At 34.3% G+C, this 26,070-nt stretch overlaps 1 protein-coding gene across 1 annotated transcript in view; it reads right to left on the bottom strand.

The window, feature by feature from the left end:
- Positions 1-1,818: 1,818 nt before the first annotated feature.
- LOC118203598 (uncharacterized) overlaps positions 1,819-26,070 on the bottom strand; it is a 73,693-nt gene continuing 49,441 nt past the window's right edge. Inside the window, exons 4-5 of the mRNA XM_085820687.1 lie at positions 13,654-13,718; positions 1,819-2,086 (exon numbers count right to left, since the gene is read on the bottom strand). Coding sequence (XP_085676813.1) covers positions 2,049-2,086; positions 13,654-13,718 — 103 coding nt within the window. The 3' untranslated portion in view covers positions 1,819-2,048. The remainder of the gene's footprint in view (positions 2,087-13,653; positions 13,719-26,070) is intronic.

Genomic DNA, 26,070 nt, shown 5'->3' with positions numbered 1-26,070 from the left:
AGGATTAATGTAAATATTTATACTTATATATATAATTTTTAAAGCTGGGATATGACCCAAACTGTCAACGTCCTGTTTGCTTAAAAACGTTGTGAAAATAAACATCAAATAAACTTTCTCAGTTTTAGACAATTCAATTTAAATGCAGTCAAAGTAAAGTAGCAGACAATAGCACGGCGAAGGTAAAAATTTATTCTTACAAATATTAAAAAAAAAAAAGAAAAGAAAAAAAAAAGAAAAGGAAGAAAGAAAGAAATTTTAAAAAATTCAAAATCTTGAATAATATCATCTATAATTAAAAAAAAAAACTTTTCATATAGTATTAATAAATATTTATTATGTATCAGTGAAGGAAAAATTTCGTATAATTAATTCTGCGTAAAAATTTATTTGAAATTTAAGGCTAAAAATAGCTCAAGAAAAAGGTGCCAAATTTCAAAATGCGAATATATGTAAATTCGTGTATATCTTAGAAAATTTTGAATAAAAAACTAATTTTTTGCAGGTATGCTTAGAAAACGTCTACTTTAAGATGGTGGTAAAAATTTTATAGGTTATAATTCAAACACTTTTTTGAAAAAATTTATAAAAATTATTTAAAAACAGAAAATTTAAAAATAAAACACAAAAAATGGATGAATTTTATTTGAAATGAACCTAAATTTTGAAAGGTGAAAGGAAAAATCAAAAAAGTTTAATAAAAAAGATATTAATAAATATATGCCAAATTCAATTAACAATGATGAGCTAAAATTTTGAGAGATAATTTTTTAAAAACTACTCATATGATTATTACAAAACTTGGCAGTCTGGCATAATTTAAGTTGTAGAATTGAAATATGGAAAAAAATTGGTATGTTATTTCAGAAGAAGTCCGATTTTATGTCAAAATACCTGTTAGAATAGTGCTATATATAAATCTAATATATATCTTAAGTCGCACTTTTGAGACATGAAAAACGCAATTTGAATTTTGTCAATCGGCCCAGTAGAATGAGAGATATAGAACTGTCCCTTTTTTCTTTTCTTTTTTTTTTTTTTTTTGTGCAGTGTACAATCAAGTTTACAAATCGCAGATATATTAACTAAGGCTCTGTCCAAAACAAAATTTTATGAACTATTGTCACTGAGCTGTTTAAAAACTGTGTAATTCTTCTATCTTTCCTATAATGTGTGATTAAGGGGGAGTGTTGAGATATATGTAATTGCATTTTTATTGGTTAAAAGGAATTATAGCTTTCTGTCACATCCGATGTATTCTGAAACTTAATCCTATTTTATTTGTTTATATTTTCTTTATATTATTTTTTATTGGTTGTTTTCTGTGTTTTGTTAACGATTCGCTAAACCATGATCTGCTGTAAAGTTATACATATAACCTCTGTAAACTTTTCCTCTCTCTGCATGTTGTTCTGTAATTAATGTTTGTTTTTCGGACCAGGGCATTTTAAATGTTCAACACATACAATTAAATGCAGGCTTTTATTTATTTTGCTGTAGTGGAAATTTTGTGGCAATAACTAAGATACAGCCAACTGCAATTCTGTGGCAAAATGCTGTATTCCTGCAGAAATTTTACTGCAGGCAAATCCCACAAGCACATATTTTAAAATTAAATTAGTCTATATAAAAGCATTGAATTGAAATATAACAAAAATGGTAATGTGAGCTGTTAAAACTGATACACACGTGGTTGCTAAAAGAAATGCTATGCATGTGGTTGCCACAGTTTCTCACATTTTGAAAATTTGGTGATTTCTACTAAGGTGATTGAAATAATATATAAGTATCATAAGCATAAAGTAAAATACAAATGGGTCAATTCATATTATTTATGATATAATTAATACATCAAGTCCATTAAAAAGACTAATTACAAAATATGAAATCAGTAATTTGCAGCCTGTTACATATTTAATCTAAAATCAGACAGAGCTATCAATCAATAAAATTTTAAAATCAAAAACTGTGAAACAATTCTTAACTCTTTTAAAAACTAAGTCTGCAATATGTAGTTATTTATCTGAAAAGTTACTGTAAAAAGGTTTTTAGCCCCTGTAGCATTTCAGAACTCCGGAATCAGCAACTGGAAAAAATAAACATTATTTACATTAAATGGCATTTCTAATAAAAATTTTCAATATTGGATTTTAAGTACCTGAAGCCATAAATTTCAAATTAAAATAAAACACTTATTATTCAAATTAAAATAAAACACTTATTATTTTATATGTTCCAATATCGAAATCCTTTTGAGGTCAAAAAGAAATATTAAGAGTTAAAATATTAACTTGCATGTATTTCAATAACAGAAGAATTTGATTTGACTATTAAACATAAATATAGAATTTTCAGTACTTCAAATATTATTTCTTCAAATAGCTGATCAAAATTACATGAAATGATTACCGTACAATTAAAATTATAACTTTTCAAAAAGAGATATTCCTTGCAAAGCATAAACAATATAATACAATAATACAAATGAACATTATAAAAGATAAATTGCTTTTTGTCCCTGTATTATTATGAAGAATTCCGCTTTTTTGTATACAGATGCTTTATTTGGTATTAACAAAATTAACAGGTTTACATAAAAGGAAGTATTTTTATTTTTACATTTTAAAACACATATACATATTAATATGAGAAGTATGCATATGAGAAGTGATAAAAAATAAAGATTGTTACTATATGTCTAGGAGAAAAACTTCATAAAACAAGATAATAAAATGATACAGAGTGACTTCCAATTACATGGCACAGACACCCTGAGTTATAATGCCTTAATCCTATCACTTACACGAATGCTTTGAAAAAGCATATGAAGTCTCTTATCACATTCACTTTCGCAGAGAATTTGCACAATATTTTGTCAAAAGCTTAATGATACCTGCGCAAACCTTGTACATAATAGAAGGATATGTATAAATTGCATATATGAGTAGTTCAGATGTTTTCAAGACAGTCAAAAAAAATGAAAAATGTCTTGTATTAGTTTTGTTTCATTATTTAAATATGACAAAGTATTTGAGGGCTATCTGCCGTATTGAAGATATATGTCTTTCTTCAGGACTTTCTTGCCCACAGTAGATTTGAATAAAATGTATTCCTGCAGGTAGCAACTGAGTTACAGCTTCTATAAAGCTCACTTTTAACTCCAGTGCCGGATGTTTTACATTCACAGCTTGCTATATGGATGAAATTTTGGCACAACAAATCTTCAAAACTATGGACTGAAGACAGTGAGAACAAAGAACAAAAAACTTCATCAGTATGGAAAAAAAGCTAAAAAGCCAAGTTGCACTGGTGTGCAAAAATTAAGGACGAGACAGTTTTTTCAATATAACTTTGTACAAAAGCTTTCCAAATCAACACATTTAATACCGTAAGATCCCCAATACGTAAGGACATGAGTAATGTAAGCAACACTTACTAAAAGAGAAATCAGAGGGATAAAAAGGAGCTTTTTTGAAAAAGTAGCATGGAGCACAATGCGACTGAAGGCCGAAACATCCCTGTGATGGATGTCCAGCAAGAAACATCCGGTCTTTAATAGGGGATATGATCTCCCCTGACTGCTAGGCAGGTTTGACAGCATCTGCCCATGCTGAGAATGAGGGTGTCAATGAGTTGTTGAGGCATTGCTGCCCATTCGTCTTGCAGCGCCAATCAAAGCTCCGGAATCATTACTGGTGGTAAGGTACGAGCTGCCAAGCGTCTGCCTAGAAAATCCCATACATGCTTGATGGGATTGAGATCCGGAGATCGTGCCGGCTAATCCATACGTTCAATATCCTCACTCTCTAAGAGCTGTTCGGCAGCTACTGTGCGATGACATGGTGCATTGTCGTCCATGAAAAGGAACTGCGGACCCATAGCGCCTCTAAAAAGACGCACATATGGAAGAACAATCTCGTTACAATAACGGGTCCCGTAGACTGAACCTGCGTCGAAGTTGTGAAGGTCTGTACGATTACTAAGCATGATGCCTCCCCAAACGAGAACACCGCCACCTCCATACCTGTCCCTTTCAATGATGTTCGAGGTATGATTGAGGCTTCCCCGCTCTCTCCAGATGAGTATGCGATGAGAATCGCTACTCAGACTGAATCTGCTCTCATCTGTAAAGAGTACTCGTCCCCATTCATTGTCTCTCCAATTCCGGTGTTCCCGGCACCACAGAGAACGCCTTCTCCGATGGGCAGGCGTTAGAGGTACACACCGTACAGGGTGTCGTGCAAACAGACCACCACCGTGCAGTCTTCTGGCCACGGTAAAACGCGATATCGGTCGTCCAGTCGCCTGTGTCTAGCGATTTCTCCCGCTGTCTGCCGCCTGTTTCTTCTGGCCTGTAAGGCAATATACCGGTCATCTGTGGGTGTGGTTCCTCATGGACGACCACTACTAAACCCCCGGATAGCTGCTCCTGTAGTTTGAAATTGACTCCAAAGTCGTGAAACGATGCTGTGAGCAATTCCGAACTCTGCAGCCACACTTGTCACACTGCGGCCTTCCTCCAACTTCCCAATGATTTGACCTCGGGTAAAAGCATCCAGATGTCGTCTAACAGATTGATTATTCGCCATTTCTCGCTGAGGCAGCAACTCGGTGTGATTTTAACTGCTATACGGCGTGCAATCTCTTTGCCAGAAATACTGATCTTACACCGACAACATGCTTTATACTACTCAGACACTCCCCCATTACGTCTACCTGCATATCTGTGCATGTGCTACCGTACATCACCTTATTTAATCTCCTGATTGGTCTTTCTCTCCGCTCTGCCTCTTCGTTCAGCTGATATGCTAATTTTTCGACTTCGTCCTTAATTTTTGCACACCAGTGTATTTTGTCACATATCTATATGGTCAATATTCAATGAAAACATATTCCTGCCTCCAACATTAATTTGTGTACCTCTCCGTTTCTATTTTTTTTTGGGGGCGCACGTATTAAAGGTAACACAAATGAACAGGTATGGTTACATAAAGGTGCTCATCCCAATAACCTAGATGTGAATGATTTTTATGCTGATAATTTTCAGTTAGAATTTACTTAATATTTATGAAAATTTCCTACCAAATCATAATTATTAGAGAGATTGACAAGTTTCACCACATTCTTTTCATGTTTGTTTATTCGCTTTATCTATATACACTCTTTTGAAAAAAAAAAAAAAAATTGAAGCACCATAAGGGAAGTGGTTGTTTTCGATGAAATTGAATATGTGTATAGCTTGTACACAGATAATAAAATGATTAAAAATTCAAGTTCATAGTACCTGTTCACAGCTCACAATCACCCATTCAGTGTTCAAATCAGTAGTTGGTCGAACCGCTCCTGGTGGAAATGCATGCTTGAATTCGTCGAGGCAAGGAGTGGTAGAGGTTCCTAATGTCATCCTGTGACACATTCTGCCACGCATTTAACAGTTTTCGTGCCTGATCTGCGATATTTTGTGGTGCCCAGAATCTGGTGGCTTACTATGTATGCCCCAGACATGCTCGATTGGTGAAAGGTACCTTGCTAGCCAAGGATGAGTATTAACCGCATGGAGGCAGTCCAGAGATATACGAGCGATATGTGGCCTGGCATTACCTTGTTAGAAAATGGCCCCAGAATGATGTGCCATGAAGGGTAATGTAACTGGCCACAGGATGGTATCAACATATTGTTGAGCTGTTAAAGATATACAGATGATGACTAAAGATGACCTGCTGTCATAAGAAATAGCACCCCACACCATCACACCAGGGCTTATTCCTGTATGTCTTTCTAAAACAAAGGCTGATTGGGACCGCTGGCCCCGTCCTCTCCAGACATGAACATGGTGGTCATCTCCTTCAAGAGTGAAGCGGGATTCATTGCTGAACACTATACGATGCCAGTCTGATGGCAGTCATGATGATCGGCTGCAACAGCACTCCAGCGACTTCGCCAATGTTGTGGGCTCAAAGGCAAACATCTTAAAGGTCTCTGTCTCTTATCTGTGTCCCAACCTCAGACAAGCTCCGTGAAATGGTGGATGGTACCACAGGAGGTATAGATGTAGCTGTAGTGCATTGACTAGTCAACAATGATAGCGTTGGGGTGGTTCGGGCCTGGTGAACAATCATCCTATTTTGCCTCGCATTTGTGCTCCTTGGCCTTCCAGAGCCTTCATTTTGTCGGCAATTTCCTTATAGCAACCACTGCTGCCAACATCTTTGCACAGCGGTGTCTGTACACTGCAGGTAGCAGCCTATTGCTCGGTATGACCATCCAGCTTTAAGCAACCCTACAATGTGACCATGTCTGAAGTCGTTTAGTTGTCTGTAAGGTGTTCGATATCGTCATAATGGCATCTTTAGTTGCTTCTTTACGGAATCACAATGACAGCAACGCAACAAAAAAAGATACATTTTCTGCCTCTGTTTACTGGTTTCATACTTTGGAAATTGTGCACTAGAAATGTGCGCTATGATCGCAATTCCTGTTCATTTGCCTTGAAACTTAGATCATTTGCATGATCGATCAAGATATTTTTGCACACAAAATTTCGTCACGATTGCAAAAGTCCTTCTTGGTGCTTCAATTTTTTTGCAAAAGAGCATAAAGGACACTTATATATTGAATGCAAGGAGAATATTGAGAATAGACGAGCAATAGAGATGCTGAAACAGCATTCCTTTAATGGTTCATCATTCAGAATCTGCTAGTACAGTCAAAAGTCTTTAATCCGGACTCGTCGGGACTTCGGCGATTCCGGATTATAGATCATCAGTTTAAATCTGGTAAGATGGCATGCAGAAATTATAAAATTAAAAATATGAAACCGTAATTTATAAAATAATGAGCAATTATGATCTAAAGGGTATCAAAATTTACAAAAAAAGAAGCTTAATATTTATTTGTTTACTTTATTAAACATTTCTTTCAACGAGCGCATGCGTACCTTACGCATAGCCGAAATTAGAAAATTGCAACCAGAAAACTATTTGATTTGTATTCGTGATATTTATAATGACGAGGAATTTGATTTAAATCATATCAAAGACGGAGTACATCGAGATTAAATACTACATTTAGTAAGGAATTATAAGCCGAATAAAATAAAAACAACTGCCCTGAAGATAACGATAGTGCTGACAGATCAACTTCCAGTTAATTGCGCGCCGCGACGTCCCCCCCCCCCCGCGCAGAGCAGTGTGAGATTGATAAACAGATTTCGGAATGGTTAGATAAACTAAGGATATACCTTTATCCATTTTTTGTATGATGGACATCGAATCATACTTTCGTTTTCTAGATCCTTTGGGAGCTCCAGCATCGGAAATTCTATTTGACATAATCGAAAGTTCAAGCTTACTTTTATAAAATTGCTCTTATAGTCTGCAAAATATAATAAGCCGGATCCAATTCGAAGATTAAGGAACAACGCAATCATCAACATTAACTGAAATAGATAATTATATAATTTTAGCTTATACCGTCCGTTATACATTAAACGCGCACGCGAAAACGTATTCTGCGCTTGCGCAGATGCATATGCGAGTTGTAAATATCTTGCGCGCACGCGTAAAACGCCTATGAGCATGCGTCAAAGCGGTGCATGCGCAGAAAGATTTTAGCTTTGAGGTCCGGATTATAGATCAATCCGGATTATGGGTGTCCGAATTAACGACTTTTGACTGTATTCGGAAAATGTTTCTGACACAAGAACTGCCAGTGGAATAGGATAGCTGAATATTGATAGTTCAACTCAACTCACTTTAATCATTCTTTTCAAACTGCAAGGGGGTGGAAAATAGTTCAAGTTTAAGCAATGGACCAACCGCATGGACTTTTTGGTGGTTTTTTCTAATGTATAATATCAATATGGCCAAGTTTCCTTTATATTTGAAAGCTCTGCTATTACTGACAAAGTAATAAACTTTCAAATAAAGTCGATTGATTTACTTGATTGCTTTAAAGTGCTCTATCACTTTGTGCTAGAGCAGGGTTTCTTAAACTGTGTGTCGCGGGACCTGCAGGAGGGGGTCGCCAAAAATTTTAGCAATTTTGATATTTTGTTAACTTATTATAATAATTTTACAATTACCAATATTTTTACACAATGTATCTGAAAATAGATAAAGATAAAACAACACAGACAAAGAAAAAAACGTTTCAATGCATTCTTTTTATAATATAAACGTTCATTTTCCTTGCTTTGCACGTGAAGCTGTCATTTCGTCTGTTAGTTACTTAAAATTTTCACATTGTTCTCTGTCTTAAAATCAGGAATAAAAAGTTAATGACCGAAAACTGCAATAATATATTACAGTACAAGTGAAAAAATTGACAATTTTACTCATGCGTGTGTCAGATTTACGCAATACTTATGGGGGTCCTACAAAATATTTATAAATATTATGGGGTCCTAGGGGTTGCAAAAAAATCTGTGTGATAAAAAGGGGTCATGAGTGAAAAAATCTGTATGATAAAAAGGGGTCATGAGTGAAAAATGTTTAAGAAACCCTATGCTAGAGGATTTATTTACAAATTTAAGAAATGCGGCAATTTCGTTTTTCCTTTTCATTCACTAAGTTTCAATATGTGACGGCAAAACGTGGGGAAACGTGGAGTTCTTTAAGTGTAACTGGCTCATATTCATGTTACACGTGGTAAATTACACAAAAATTAACCATGCAGCCAGCTTGACTATTTAGAGTCGAGTTCCAATATTGAGTAATCTTTAATTACTTGGCCACTGGTGGGGTCAAATGTCTTACAGATCCATACCTAGTAGAAATAAGAAAAATGTCAAACTTATGCATTCAGCTATTGATCGATTTCTACTATTTTAATAGGCTTTCCAACTTGACCTGAAGCTTTGCTTAAAATGTCATCAATACAAACTTCCTGCAGGTACCTGACCCAATCTATTACTTTTTTGTTGGCCATATATAGCTGACCATATCGTTTTCATTAAAACACACATTTTTTAAAAGTAGAATCATATAACTTTGAACATAATCCACTGCTTGCAGTAGGTAAAAGGCAGATTCCAAATTTTAATCATTGTTTTCAAACAGAAAAGGGGTGGGAAACAGCAGTAACAGTTAATATATAAAAACAGTTCACAAAAACAAAATGTGGCTTATCGAGAATCAATCAGTATTGCATAAAATGAAAGTGCAGATGTTAACATTGATACATCAAGCTCATCCATATTTGACAATAGATTAATTATGTTGCAGTAAAGATTTAGGCATGAGACATGTCTAAATATGTAAAAATATGTAAAAACTGATGAGATGATTAAAAATAAGATGCAATATCAGCTGTATAAAATCTCCTTATCTATGCCCAAAAAATGACAACTTTACAAAAATCATCACAACAGTTGACAAATTATGAGTGTGGTTATGACCTTAAAATCAAAATTCAGTTTTTCTCGTAGATCTACAAACTCTCTGGCATGGCAAGAAACATGAAAAACTGAAAGTAGTGTGGAGACACTATACACCATTTACTTCAGTATCATTTCATGATGAGTATGTTCCACCTGGCCAGACAATAACTAAACAGTATGACCATACAGCATTGTGATGCTTGAAAAATGCTACTTGAAAATGGCCCACAAACTGCATGTGTTTAGTGAGCATCAATTCCAACCAATAAAGGCTCCACAGCAATATCTGGCTAAGCACATAATTCTTCAGCAACCAATACTTTTCTCAGATCTTGCCTTCTATAACGTCTTTTTTTCCTCTTTAGAAATCAAATTCTAAGTGAAAGAAAGATTTTAGATTGTTCAATGGAGAATGTGATAAAACAGGCATCTGCTAAATGAATTTTATTCTGATTTATCAAAATAATCAAGTTTTACATATGATTTTCTTTTAATGACTGCTGGCTCACAGTCCTTTAGGAAAAAGAAAAAAAGTGTGATCAATAACTAAATAAAAATTGACTTAATTGTATATAGTCTGATGGATTTATAACTGATTTTTAATTCTAACAAACAAAAATTTAGTTTTTTATACATAATAGAATTTATTTTAAGTATTATAATATTAGAAGAAACATGTTTAAACTAATCATCAATCTTGTGTTTACCTAGTAAAATTCTAGCTATTAAGCATTCAAGTAACTGGAATATTTCGAAAAATTCTCTCCTCCCCCCCAAAAAAATATTAAGTAAATGAGAGATTTGTAATGCCATTCTAGAGCTTGTTATACTTAACATACATATGTTGTTAACCCAATAATGGATAAGCATGATTTCAGAGAACAGTTATATGAACTCTGCCTTGGTTTTATGTAAACTAGATTTAATTTTCGATAAGACAATTTTTAATTCTTGTATAGAAGGATCAGTTTTTTCCTCATATTTTGAAAAACTGCTTTCTACAGGACAGCACATAGTTGGAGTATTTTCAATGTTACAGGATCCTGGCATCAAAAAATGGAACTATATGCAACTGTATTTGAACATGGATTTATACATAGCATTATTCTATGGTGATGCAATGGTGGTGGTATCTAATGGTGATGCAATGCGAAAAATTATAAGTGATTTAAGTGTTTTATATGCTATATCCATAATCTGTATCAAATTACTAACTAATTAATAGAGAACAATATGTTCCTTTAAACTTCTGCTGGAATGATTGCCAGAAATTCAGTGATTGATGACTCCACCAACTTCTATGTTTGGGGGGATTTTATAATCAGAAAAGAAGTCTTACTATTATTATATTTAAGGCTTACAAAATACGTCTGCAATGATTTTGTTTTCAAAATTTTACTAATTTCAAATACAGTCAAAAGTCTTTAATCCGGACTCGTCGAGACTTCGGCGATTCTGGATTATAGATCATCAGTCTAAATCTGGTAAGATGGCATACAGAAATTATAAAATTAAAAATATAAAACCGTAATTTATAAAATAATGAGCAATTATGATCTAAAGGGTATCAAAATGTACAAAAAAAGAAGCTTAATATTTATTTGTTTACTTTATTAAACATTTCTTTCAACGCGCGCATGCGTAAAGCATACATTACGCATAGCCGGAATTAGAAAATTGCAACCAGAAAACTACTTGATTTGTATTCGTGATATTTATAATAACGAGGAATTTGATTTAAATCATATCAAAGACTGAGTACATCGAGATAAAATACTACATTTAGTAAGCAATTATAAGCCGAATAAAATAAAAACATCTGCTCTGAAGATAATGATAGTGCTGACAGATCAACATCCAGTTCATTGCGCGCCGCGACGTCCCCCCCCTCCGCGCAGAGCAGCGTGAATTGATAAACAGATTTCAGAACGGTTAGATAAACGAATGGATATGTCTTTATCCATTTTTTGTTTGATGGACATCGAAACATACTTTCGTTTTGTAGATCCTTTGGGAGCTCCAGCATTGGAAATTCTATTTGACATAATCGAAAGTTCAAGCTTACTTTTATAAAATTGCTCTTAGAGTCTGCAAAAAATAATAAGCCGGATCCAATTCAAAGATTAAGGAACAACGCAATCATCAACATTAACTGAAATAGATAATTAGATAATTTTAGCTTATACCGTCCGTTATACATTAAACGCGCACGCGAAAACGTATTATGAACTTGCGCAGACGCATATGCGCAGTCGTAAAGGTCTTAGGCACACGCGTAAACAACTATGCGCATGCGTCAACGCAGCGCATGCGCCGAAAGATTTTAGCTTTGAGGTCCGGATTATGGGTGTCCGAATTAACGACTTTTGACTGTATATGCTTTTGAATCTAAGTTAAGTAACAAATAAGATGACTATTTTTTCATTTTAGAAGTTCTGTATCTCCCGTTCTATAGGTCTGATTGACGAAATTTAAATTGCGTTTTACATGTCTTAAACGTGTGACTTAGGATATAGATTAGATTTATATATAGCATTATTCTAACATATTTTGACATGAAATTGGACTTTTTCTGAAATAACATATCAATTTTTTCCATATTTCGATTCTATCACTCAAATTATGCTAAATATTAAATTTTGTAATTTTTGGTGAGAAATGTATGGAAAAATTTAAAAATTTATCTTTGTGAATTTTTTCAGTTTGCGCCAAGAATAATTGACTTGGCGGAATTCTTAATTTATAGTAACCTACTTTAATTTTTCCCCCACAAAAGGAAAAATGGTCTATCATTTCATCCACCAAAAATGGTCCTTATTCATTCTTTAAAATAATTTTAACGAAAGGCATAAATTACATTTTCATTATTATCACTTATATTTAATACGACAAATTTCAAAATGTGCCAAAATGTAAATTCACATATATCTTAAAAAATTTCGAATAAAAAACTCTATTTTTTTGCAGATATTCTTAGTAAGATGTATGAAAATTTTATAGGTTATAATATAAATTTTCAAAAAAATTAAAAAAATATTTTAAAATACAAATTTTTAAAATACATAAAAGAATGTGCGAATTATATTTGGATTAAGCCTAAATTTTGAATTCAGGAAGCATTAATCAATTAAGTTTAATTAACAAAAAGAAATATTAATAAATAGTATATATCGAATTCAATTAACATTAAGGAACTAAAATTTTTAGATATGATTTTTTAAAAAGTATTCATGCAATTTTTACAAAACTTGGCAACCATTTGAGTCATAGAAACGAAATATGGAAAATTTGACATGTCATTTCAGAAAAAGGTCCGATTTTGTGTCTAAATACCTATATTAAAACAATGCTCTCTCTCTCTATATATATAATACATATCTTAAGTCGTGCTTTCGAGACATGAAACACGCAAGTTGAATTTCGTCAATCGGCCCAGTAGAATGGAAGATAGAGAACTGTCCCCCCCTTTTTTTACAGTGTACCTATGGGAGAAGAATGCTTCCATGGAGGACTTTCTAAATTTAACTAGCCCATATTCAAGTGAAACAAGTGGAAAGTCTTAACTTCTGGTATTCAGTAGTCGTAACTGCTCAGCCACTGGCATGGCACAGATTATGGAGAAGTGAACTACACATTGATAAATTTGTTTCAAATATAATCAGAGTAAAATACATAACACAAGAAAAACAAAGATTACAATTATGTTAAATGCTCTCCTAAGATGAGCAATTTTTATTTATAAATTATTATTTCAAACAAAATTTTCATTAACTGAAAGAATTGAACAGTCTGGTATTCCTCTCCCCTCATTATTTGCAAAAAGAGATTTCTCCTGACATTTTAAAAAAAAGTTTACACTATCACTGACTTTCCATGACCATTTTTAACTTCTATGATTTTCCAGGCAAGTGGAAACCTAAATTACAAAAATCTTAATAACTAGTGTAACCTTAATACAAAATTATCTTACAAACAAATATTCATTTTTAATATTAAGATCCCTAGGTTTTGGTTTACAGAAAATATCAAAAATTTCTAGTTTGCCTTAGTACATATTTGTATTTTTATATGATTTTGACACTTATGAGCAGCAAAAAAAAAAAAAAAAAAAAAAAATTAATGAGTCTATAGTACAGTTTTGTCACTTCTGTGCAGCAATAAAGTTAACAAATCTTTAATATCAGTTTTCATATGAAACTAACATTAACATTTCAGGCTGTTTTTAACTGCTTATGGATAAAATTACTTATCATTCAAACTATTAGCAATCTTACCTCCAAAGGGTTCACTTCCATTCAAGCATTCAATCATCCAATCAATATCACCAACAAGATCCATTCTGCAATAAAAATTAACACAAATTAATATATAGACATTTGCATAGTATCTAAATGACACTGAGATGGGGGTTTTGGAAGAAATAAACAGGATAAGATGTTACAGTCACTAGGAAATGGGCATTTTTTAAATATTTATTAACTAAACATAGAATAATTTATAGAATATAATTAAGTAATTTTAATCATTTTCTTTAGTCTTTCAACAATAAATATGAAAACAGAATGTTAAATATAATATTCAGATTTTCAAGAATTTAAAAAATGTATAAAATAAGGATCAACATCTAAACATAAATCAGTAACTGAAAATAAAATTTAAAATAAAAGGTTACAAAAACGAACTCTAAAAACTATGTTTAAAACTATAACATTAAAGAAATAACGATCTTAACAAAATTAAATTAACATATATTATAATATAAACTTAGAGTTTTCTTTAATTAGCTCAATTTATTTATGATTTTGAGAGAAAGGGACACTATTTTTAAATGGAGATATACTTGCTTTGTTGGTAGTAATAATTTGCAATTTTAAAATGATTTGGAATTTGTGATCAATAGAGGAAAATGCTATGTAAAATATTTTAATACAGAAAAAGAGAGCATTCAAAGGCAGTACAGAAATACAGATAACGTGTTTATCAAATAAACAATACTATGCAACATATCTTACTGAATGGAGGAATATATTGTAATTACATTAATCAACAATTCCCTTCCTTGAACTCACTTGCAATTATGTTTTTTATCTTTTATAAAAGAATTCAATATCTTTATATTATGTCGACTGTGAAAATTGACTATCGATGAACCATGAAAGTTGCCAGAGATCCCATCAAAGTAGTGCCAATTGTTCCTATGGATTTCTGATGGAACTTAGGCCTCTTTATTTAATAAATAATCACATTTTATTTACTTATATAATTGATAAAACAGATTACAATTTTTAATTTTACTGGATTAACAACCTCTGATTTTACCAGAAGCTTTATAATCCTAAGAGTAAAAACTTATTGCAGGTAATTGTTCTAATCTATTACTGTTTTGTTGACCATATTCAGCTATTCTTTCCCCAATTTAACAGATATTAATTTTCTCAACTAGCTATAACTGAATCCAGGGTTTGTAGACACTTATTCATGGAAAATTAAGTACCATAAATGAAACAATTAAGGACCTATCAAGCAAATCAGAACTGAATAAAAACAAATATCTTCACTTTTGTAGAACCACTTTTTTAGTCATTTGTAAGAATATAATAAATCTGTAAATAGGTTACATTATTATTATACATAATTTAATATTTAACTTAATTTTATCAAGTAATTAGCATTAAATTATAAAATTTCTTAAAACATTTATGTTTTAGACTTGTCCCACAGCTTTTAAAAAAGATCGGCTTATCATTTAAATTTTACTAACAGTTAGCTTTATAGTGATGCTTTTCTTTTATGCTTCATTTTGTCACATAGTCGCTCAGTCCAGAGATATATGCAAATTTCATGTCAAGTGGCATAAGTCAAACTGTGGTGTGGTGTATTTAATTATGGCAAAGAACACTAGGGCTATCTGCCTAAAGGGAGGGATGCCTTCGTGGAGGACTTTCTAAGGGAAACTGGCTCGTATACACGTTACACATGGGGAAAACCACGAAAACGCCCATGCAGCCAGCCCATTTGCGGGATTCGAACATCAGACTGAACTACCAGTGTTCAGCGACTTTACCGCTCGGCTGCTGGTGGGCAAGTGAAACTGTGAAATAAAATAATAATAAGCAAGTCTCATACCAGAAGCTTGGCTGTTGCCACAACAGCTGCTTGCTTAAACAGAGATTGGAACAGACGTGAACACCTGACGTTGGTATACTTGCAAGTGTCAAAAGTTAGCTGCACTTTATCTAACCGAATTAGTGTCATAGATTTGTGCAGATTTACTAGAGTTATAACCCAGTTAATATACAATATTTAATATAAAGCTTCAATAAGCCGTTGAAGCACCAGAGATGATAGGTTGTTTTGTATTATTTTAAGTCTCATTAGCTGTAATCAAGTTTTACATTAATTTTTGCATTTTTGTGTTGCATCTTGCATTCACAATAAGGATTTAGGAAAGGAGATAGCTCGTCTTAACATGTAGAGATAACATCTAAGAGAGAGTAGCTGGCTTCAAATAATTAAATTATGTAGTTAGATACCCTTGCTCATACTATATTTACATGGTTACAATTACATTTTTTTTTAATTTCTAAAAAATATTCATTAAAAAAGCACTAAGAACATTTTATAGCAGATATAATTTATGATATTGATTCTAAAATGATGTTGCTATAACTAAATTTTAAATCCTGCCTTTAGGCCTTCCAAGGTGTAAAGTCTAAAATCCAAAAGAAAAATTATTCCTACCAAATTTGTAAGAGGTAAAAGGCAGAAGATTTTTGGGGGTTAGAATCAGAAAAGAGAAGTGTAAACTGAATTTTCAAGAGAAAACAGATACACATTTAAATATTCTGAAACAATTACATGGGAAATAATAGAAAAAATATAAAAGAAAAATGAAATTTTATTTTAAATAATTACAGTAGCATTCTTGTTTTTTCTAAGAAGTGTTGCGGAAACAGTGTTTTATAGCATTTATTATCTTGTTTATTTTTCAGAATCAAAATATTCCTAAATCATGGAAAGTAAATACTTTAAAATACCGCAGGAGAAAATAACAATATTTTATTTTAATGTTATTTTTTAAATATAATTTTAATATATTATCATTATTTTTATGACATTAATCAATGTTGTTATGTCTGTAAGAAAAAAAGTCAAAATTTCGTAAATCTCCAAATAAAAAATTTTGTACACAAACTGATCTTGAAATCACCAAAATCTTGATAGGTTAAAAAATTCAGCACCGCATAATTTAAAAACTATTCAAATGCTAACCCATCAAATACATATTTGTCAAAGAAGCACCACAAAATATTCCTCCAAAATGTTAATTCACACTTAAGTGTGGGAGTCATGAAAAAACAAACAAATGTCAGACGAGTATTTTTTTAAATAAGTATTTTTTGCCAAAATTGAGGTTTTTCAAAAAAAAAAAAAAAAAAAAAACATAGGATTTTTAAGTACTTTTAATGATCATATGAACCCTGTGAATCTGAGTGCAGTCACAAATGTGATTCTATAGCTCTTAAACCACATTCCTTTTCAAATGGATATTCTCTTGTCACAATTTTTCATATTTATCACCATTTCTTTATCAGTTTTCAATGAAGTACCACATTGCATTCATTATTACCCACTTTTTTTATAGTAGGATCCCATAACTTCGAAAATACTCTACTACTTGCTGTTATGCAGAAAGCAGGTCAGCAATTTAAATATATATTGATCTAAAATAAGGGAATTAGAGTTCACATTTAAATTAAAATAAGTCATTATCCTTAAGTTTTAGTTCTTTGACGTATTCCACATCATCCATATTAGATGACATTACTTCACAACGATTAGTCAAAAACCTCTCCCAGTCAAGAAAGTTGGTCCACACCACCATAAATCATTATGAAGATCTTTAGGTTCAGCTCCGCGTGATATCAAATCAGCTGGATTATTGTGAGTGCTAACATGGTACCACTCATGAACAGCAGTCATGCTTCGAATAACAGATTCTATTAGCAACAAGTGTCTTTAGTTGATAAGGTTCCTTCTTAATCCATGATAACACTATTGACGAATCAGTGAAGTAATACACCTTCACTATAGGCAGCTGAATGGCCTCTAGTATTCTTTTCATTAGTTTTACCAACAGAACTGCACCACAAAGTTCCAAACGAGGAACGGTAATTGACTTCAGAGGTGACACACGAGACTTGCTGCACAGAAGTCTTGATGAACATTCATTTGAAGATGACATACATTTCACATAAATTGCAACACCATAGGCTTTCTGACTAGCGTCACAGAATCCTATAATTTCTACTTGCTGTAATCCATTGGTTAGAACAAATCTGGGGATGCGATAATCGTTGACTATTTTTAGACTATGCAGAAATTCCTTCCATTCTTCAAAGTAATTTTTAGGAAGAGGTGTATTCCAATTTAATTTTAGAAGCCAAAGTTTTTGTAGAAATATTTTAGCTTTTGTCATAAGAGGTCCAATTAAACCTAACGGATCAAAGAGGGACCTATTGTTGATAAGACATTTCTTTTCGTTCCTGTTTCTTCAATGTCAAGTATCTTTAAATTGTAAGAAAAACAGTCTGTAGACGTATTCCATGACATTCCTAAGGACTTTGTAATTTGAGGCTTATCCGTAACTTGAAAGAAGTAATCCTGAGTTGCACTTTCTTTATTCTTCAATAATTCTGCATTATTTGAACACCATTTGTGTAACTGCATTCCACCATGTTCTAGAAGACAGGTTAACTGTGTCTGCAACTCCTTGGCTTCTTGCAGCATATTAGCTCCAGTGATAATGTCGTCCACGTAACAGTCCTTCAGTATGGCTCTTGAGGCATGAGGAAAGTCTGTCGCTTCATCCATTGCTAACTGCTTCAGGACCCTTGTTGCAAGGAATGGTGCACTTGCTGTTCCGTATGTTACAGTCCTTAGATGGTAAGTCTGCACAGGACTACCAACTGATTCCTTCCACAAGATCAACTGCAGGTTTCGTTGAGATGGTTGAATAAGTATTTGTCTGTACATCTTCTGAACATCAGCTCCTAATGCATAGTTGTACTTTCGAAATCTAATAATAATAGAAAATAAATCTTCTTGAGGTATTCGCCCTTTCATTAATGAGTTCAGTGACTTTCCATTACTAGTAGCTGCAGATGCATTAAACACAACGCGAAGCTTGGTAGAGGCTTTCTCTGGCCGATAAACTTCATGATGACTAAGATAATTGCAAGTCGATGTTTCAATTTCTTGAACTTCTTCCATGTGATTTAGATCCTTATATTCCTTAATAAAATTCTTATATAATGTTTTCATATTCTAATCACTTTCTAGTTGATTCCACACTTGATGCAATCTTTTCTCAGCCAACGTTTTCGATTCTCCTAATTCTACGCCTTCCCTTATGGGTAACTGAACTATATATCTTCCATCATTTTGTCTATAGTGAGTACGCTTGAAATGTTCTTCACAGTATTTTTCTTCTTCACTCAAAGCATCCTTGATATTTTCAATGGATTCAACTTCCCAAAATCTTTGCAAAATTTCTTAAACTCTTTTTTTCACTATTTAGAACTAAACCACAATAATTTACTTCTGAGTTACTCTTGCATGACCCAGACACGATATATCCAAAAACTGTTTCTTGGAATATCAAAAGTTGATTTTCTAATTGAAATTTTCCTTCTTTTAAAATCTCAAAGAACAATTCGGCCCCTAGTAACATACCTATTTTGTTAGGTGTTCCAAATTGCAGATCCGCCAATTCAATATCAATGGGAATATTTAATGACTGCACATCTAAACACCTTGATGGAGTTACATTGGTTATTTTAGAAATAACCAAACAATTAACTGATATTACATATGTTAAATCCTTATTCGAAATCTGTACATCTAGTTGATAATTAATATTTATAACGTTCTTATTAATTCCGGATACAGATGCATAAATTCTTTCTTTCTTTATATTTAACAAATTAGCAACTCCTTCTTCACACAGGAAACAACTCATGCTGCCGTTATCAAGTATTGCGCGAATTGGGATTCTTTTTCCTTCCGAATTGCAAACATACGTTATTGCAGTCGCCAATAAGATGTTTTTTCTGCGTGTCAAAAGACAACTTGATTGATTTTTATTAGAGACATCTGCTTTCTTGTTTATTATTTCGTAACTCACTGCTTCCGTTTTTGTTTTTGTGTAACTTATGTTCGATGGCGCCATTTCTGAACAGGCAATGTATTAATGAATGGTGTTTGTTATGGCATTCCGAACATCTGAACTTAGAATTGCATTTTGCGATTAAATGTTTGTTACTGAGACAGTTTAGACACAATTTAAGGTTTTTAACTATTTCATATCTTTGATTTGGATTTAGTTTTAAAAATGAATCACATTTATTTTATTAATTATTATGATATTATGAATCACACACAGTGGATGATTATTATTTTTACATATAACACAAATCGAAACACTATCGGTTTTAACCATCAGATCCTTGGATTTCAAACTTTTTTACAACGGATATTTCATTTTATTAATACTACGGTTAATGTTATCCAATAACTGACATCTTTTCTCTAAAAACGAAATTAATTCATCAAACGTAGGACTTTGCGTGGCATTAATGCTTAATTCAAATTGTTTGCGCGTTTCAAAATCTAGCTTCTGAAATACGATATTTAATAACAGAATATCTGATAAATTATTTTTCTCATATTTTAAAACATTCAAAGCCCTAACGTTTTTAGTAAAATTATCTATTACATATCTTATTCCTTTAGACGATTCGAATGTTAAAGTACGTAAATTTTTTATTGACTTCAACTTCCTATTATTGTTTCAACTAATATTCTTTTATTTTCATACCTATCTTGAAGAGCTTTAAATAGAGAATTAAAAGTATCATCAACAGTTTCAAGATTTTTTGCTTCATCAGTTAATGCAGAATTTAAATAGTAGAGTTTTTGAACTTCTGCCAGTTGAGTGTTATTCGCTATGATGTTTTCGAATTGAGGCTTAAAATTATTCCAGTCAGTATATTTACCAGAAAACTTAGGAATTGGTAATTCTGGCAAACATACTTGTACTTTAGGATCAAATTTACTACAATCATTTTTATTTTCAGAATGTGCGATAGATGAAAGAATTTCCATAATTCTTACCTCTAGAACTTCCGTTCTTTGTTCCATTTCGGCGATTTCTTCATCAATCGCTGTGACATCTTTTTCATCAACGCTTCCAAAGTATCTAATCCTCAAGTTTCTAATATCCATTTGAATGCTTTATAGCGATCTATACTTTATTTGAATTTCATTCTTATTCGAACTATCATCATATTCCTTCACTATATTTTCTAACCTAGTTAGTTTCGCTTTTAACAAAGTTTTATTTCTATCTAATGCCAGCATTTTGTTCATTTTTCCGGCTCAACGGACCAATGTACCTTGATTCTAAACTAATGAGTGGACTGCATAGCAAAAGAACTAACTAATTTATTGACAGTAATTAACTATTCAGATCTAATACATGCTCTGGCATGTTGCTTAGCCAAATCCAGATGGCCAAGTGAGAGTTTCTCTCCTTATCCAATAGGTGGCGCTATATTCTAACTTAACATATATATTTTTTCAAAATGCAAAGGAAATACAGATAACTAGCAACAACAGTTAATTTAAATTCTTGCTTATAAAAATAAAACACAGATTATCAAGAATAATTGTGGTTTATGAACAAAACTGCAGATGCTATGCATGTGTTGAAATGCTGCACTTATCCACAACTGGAAATTGTGGATTTTTGATGGTAGTCTTATGGTCGAAAGTAAAAGTAGGTATCAAAAATTCTAATAATCAGAAATCAAATACATTTTTTATCCTAGTTATTATTAAAAATTTTTGCCCAGTGCCTAAACGTACTCACCAGTTCATGGTGGTAATATTTTCAAAGACAAGATGATATGTAAGCAGCCTCAAATTTTTTTCCTTGTCATATGTAATTTTTCTCGCTATACAATGGATAAACATTTACTGTAGACCAAGGCCCAAAGTGTTTAGTTACGGAGTACCTTTGCAAATTAATTGCAATTAACTTATAATTAATAAGAAAATAAATAAGAGTCAGCATTAGCTAAACAGTAAAGAAAGAAAATTGTTATGGGTTAACACAGGAGCTGAATAAGAGGTCATTTACTGCAGATGGCTCTAGAGTATTACAAATGTTCAAACCTACTTTTTTACATTCTAGTTTCTTATAATTTGGTTATCCATTCTAAATTTAGTGTTACTGCAAAAGACAGTCTACAGTAAATCTTTAACACTATTGTTGCACGTGGTTGCGGCTGTGTGCAACAACAAACTATGCGTATTGGAATTTGCCAGTGCTTTTAAGGATGAATTCATAACATGCTATAAGAGCCACTTTTTGATAACAAAAACATTTAATCACATCACAATATTAAAAATTAATTACTACAACCGACTGACAATCACGTTGGAGGAAAGCGAGCGACCAACTGCACCGACGACGAGACGTAACTGTGTGTCGCCAAAATCACCTTCGGTTACAGTTAGTGATAACGGCGCGCGGTTGGCGAGTACAACACGTTTACAGAGTCGCCACACTACTCCCCCTCCAGTGGCAAAGAATTAAAGATACCAAAGGTTAAATCGATCTCTACGTCCGGAATGTGTATACTGAGGAGCACTTGTTTTCTGGGATCCAGGCACAGGAACTGACGTAGTAGCAGATGCTGGTGTAGACCCAATAGATGAAGGTGCCTTCGAAGGAGGTGGGACTGATGTACCAGTCTCGACAGTTTGTGGTGCTAAGATAAAGGCTGGTTTGAGACGATCGAGGCTCACCACTGTCTCTTTGTTGCCAATTAGTATCCAATAGTTCTTGGATGTGCGACTTAGAACTAGGTGTGGGCCTGTATAGGTAGGCTCCAAGGACGTTTTTGATGCATCACACCGTAAGAACACATGTGATGATGTAGCAAGTTCTTTAGGCAAAAACACAGGTCTTGAAGAATGTATGCTTGTGGGCTTAGGGTATAATGCAGCCATAGTTTCAAGCAATTGTTTGAGGAATGCATGGGGCTGGACATTGGGTGAGTTTTTTGCGGGATTTATAAAAATCTCCCGGTAAACGTAAATTGGTACCATAAACCATTTCAGCACTTGAAGAACCCAGGTCCTCTTTGATAGCCATTCTGAGTCCTAACAACACAGTAGGAAGGACATCAACCCAGTGAATAGCAGTATGGCATCTAATGGCCTGTTTAAGAAAGCGATGGAATCTCTCAACAAGTCCATTGGAATTCGGGTGGTACGGTGATGTATGGATCTTTTTAGTTTCCAAGAATTTTGTTAATGCAGTAAATAATTGAGATTCGAACTGCCGCCCTTGGTCTGTGGTAACGTACTCAGGTACCCCAAACCGTAAAATCCATACAGAAAAAAAGGTTTTTGCCACAGTGTTGGCTGACATATCTACAATAGGAATAGCCTCTGGCCAATGTGTGTATCTGTCGACACAGGTAAGAAGATATATATAACCTAGTGATGGGGGGTAAGGGTTCAACCAAATCGATATGTATGTGGTTAAAGCAAGCAGATGGTAATTCAAAGCGTTGACATGGAGTTCGAGTGTGCCTGTGAATTTTTGATAGTCTGTACATGACCTCGCCCATGCAGCGATGTCCTTCTGCATACCAGGCCATACAAAACGCTGTTGAATTAACGTGTGAGAAGCACGGATGTCAGGATGGGATAAATTATGGAGGCCGCTAAAAATACCATGCCGGAATTTCAGTGGAATGTATGGCCGCACCACATTACCTTGCACATCGCAGTACAGTGAAAGATCTGGTTCTAACTGCATAGGTACTAAATTAAGTCCATGAGAAGACTTGTCAGACAAAAGATGTTGCAATTCTGAGTCCTGTTTCTGGCATTCAGCAATGGCGGAGAAATCTGTTGTTGATGGCAAGTGAACCTCTTCAATTCTGGACAGAGCATCAGCAACTGTATTTTGAGGGCCTTCTACATGCCTAAAATCGGTTGTAAACTGCGCTATGTAATCAAGATGACGCATTTGCCTGGGAGAAGCCTTGTCAGGCTTTTGTCGAAAAGCGAAAATTAGCGGCTTGTGGTCGGTATAGATAGAAAACACACGACCTTCTACCACATGACGAAAATGTTAACAGCCTCCTATGCACTAAGAAGTTCGCGGTCGTATGTGCTGTATTTTGATTGCGCTGCAGAAAATTTTTTCGAGAAGAAAGACAGAGGCTTCCATGCTCCGTCTACCAGTTGTTGCAAAACCGCACCCATGGCCATATTAGACGAGTCAACCATTAATGCTAAAGGGTGCTTAGAAGGATAGTTAAGAGCTGTTGCCGACGCTAAGTCATTCTTACATTGTACAAAGGCTGTACGGGCATCATCAGACCAAATAATTGGCCGCGTATCTTTCTTTTTATTCCCAACCAAATATGTGTGCAAAGGTGCCTGCTTTTCAGCGGCATGAGGAAGAAAGCGACGATAAAAATTTAACATGGCCAGAAAACGACGCAGCTCCTGAACAGTTTTTGGCTCTGGGAAATTTTGAATTGCAGTGACTCTGTCACTAAGTGGGCGAATGCCCTCCGAAGAAATTTCGTGACCAAGAAATGACACTTTAGATTTCCCGAAAACACATTTTGATGGATTAATGACTACACCATAAGACTGAAATCGGCCAAGGACTATGCAAAGGTGTTCAAGGTGCTGGTTTTCAGTTGTTGAGGCTACCAGAATGTCATCGAAATATGGGACACAAAAATCTAAATTTCGAAGGACTTCATTAATAAAGCGCTGAAAAGTTTGCGCAGCATTACATAACCCAAAAGTCATGACAGAAAATTCGAATAATCCAAAAGGTGTTATTACAGCAGTTTTTGGTATATCAGGTGGATTGACAGGGATCTGGTGGTAAGCACGAGTCAAATCTAACGTAGAAAAAATATTTTTTTTTGCCTTCCAAGACTTGCATGCAGTCCTGAATATGAGGAACCGGATATCTATCAGGCAAAGTAACTGAATTAAGACGTCAATAATCCCCATAAGGACGCCAGTCGCCGTTTTTCTTAGGGACCATGTGGAGTGGACTGGCCCATGAACTTTTAGATGGCCGACAGATTCCTTGCTCAAGCATGTATTTAAATTCTTCTTTTGCAGCATTTAATTTCCCTGGAGGCAACCGCCGTGCTTTGGCAAAGATTGGTGGTCCAGTAGTCTCTATGTATGACGTGTACAATACCGTGGTCAGCAGTCGGTTTGCCAGTTACTGAGCGGATGGCGTTAGGGTATTGCTCAAGTAGTTTGTGGAAAGGAGAATTACCGGAAATTAATTTAATTCCAAAATTAGTGGCATTTTCAATGCTACCTACCGCGGACAATTGTGTGGTGGAGTCGAGTAAACGTCGATTTTTAATATCGACCAACAGAGAAAATTTTTGCAGAAAGTCTGCACCAATTATTGGGTGCGAAACTGCAGTGATGACGAATGGCCACTGAAATTTGCGACGCAATCCTAGATCCAAAGACATTAATATTTCTCCATATGTTGCAATTTTTGACCCGTTAGCTGCAAATAAGTTAAATTTTCCAGGCGGCCGTTTGGATTCGGAAAAAGAGGGAGGTACAACCGAAATGTCAGCACCTGTATCAACAAGAAAACGTCTGCCTGATGGTTTATCTGTTACGAACAATCGACTAATGCACGGGGCGTTGTCACTCATGGCTTCGAGTGACGGCCCCTTCAGTTTAAAGAGGTCTTCTGAAATTTGCATGAGGTGTACACTTGGGCGCTTTATCACCGAATCAATAAGCCCAGTCTCGTGATTAAACCAAAGACCAAAAGGCCAACAGACGATTTGCGGAGAGCTCTATAAGACAAGGTCCCGTTGGACAAAATCCCCGTAGCAGTACGGAGAATACAGCCTGCCCCGCGAGGAGGTCTGGAAGTCTATTGTGATACCTCCGAAAAAGTTGACAAGTTAAAGGACCATCTTCAAAAAGCAGACATCGATATAGATATACAGAGGAAACAGCGACATCGACCAAAATAGCAGTACATAATGTCGGGGAGCATACCAAGCCAGAGGAGCTCATCTCTGAGCTCAGCATGACAGCAGGAATCTCCGCCCTGCATTTCAAGATTCTCTTCCATCTACGTGAGCGACGTCCACAGAGGGTCAAATGGATCATCGAGTGCTCCACAGAAGGATTTGCTGCAGCAATCAAGACAAAGCGCATCTCCAAGTTCCTTGGAGTACGAAGATGCTATCGCTGCCAACAGTTTGGACACAGCCAGGACGTGTGCAGGTCCTCCAAGATCTGCGGTTTCTGCTCCGGCGCTCATGCAACCAGAGACTGTGTTGCAAAATATAGCTTATTTTAAACCTTTTACTGCATCATCCTTCCTCCTTGAAATGTTTATTTAGTTTTGTTCTTATTTTAATGTAATATAGTAGTTACTTCTACTTCTTTTCTTGCTGCCACTGTTTGCATTGAGAACGGACTATTTCAACCTAATTGAGATGCAAAAACGAAACGTGATGTTACGTCATCTGAAAAGCCAATTCGTGCCGATAGCTGATTGGTTGCCGTGAGATGACGTCATGCCTACTTCTGCT

Source organism: Stegodyphus dumicola, chromosome 7 (assembly GCF_044657685.1).
Source record: "Stegodyphus dumicola isolate Sdum_Otavi_A_Nest chromosome 7, ASM4465768v1".
NCBI classification, from domain to species: domain Eukaryota; kingdom Metazoa; phylum Arthropoda; class Arachnida; order Araneae; family Eresidae; genus Stegodyphus; species Stegodyphus dumicola.
The sequence above is the reverse complement of the archived record's forward strand: the minus strand, read 5'-3'. Positions and strand labels throughout refer to the sequence as shown.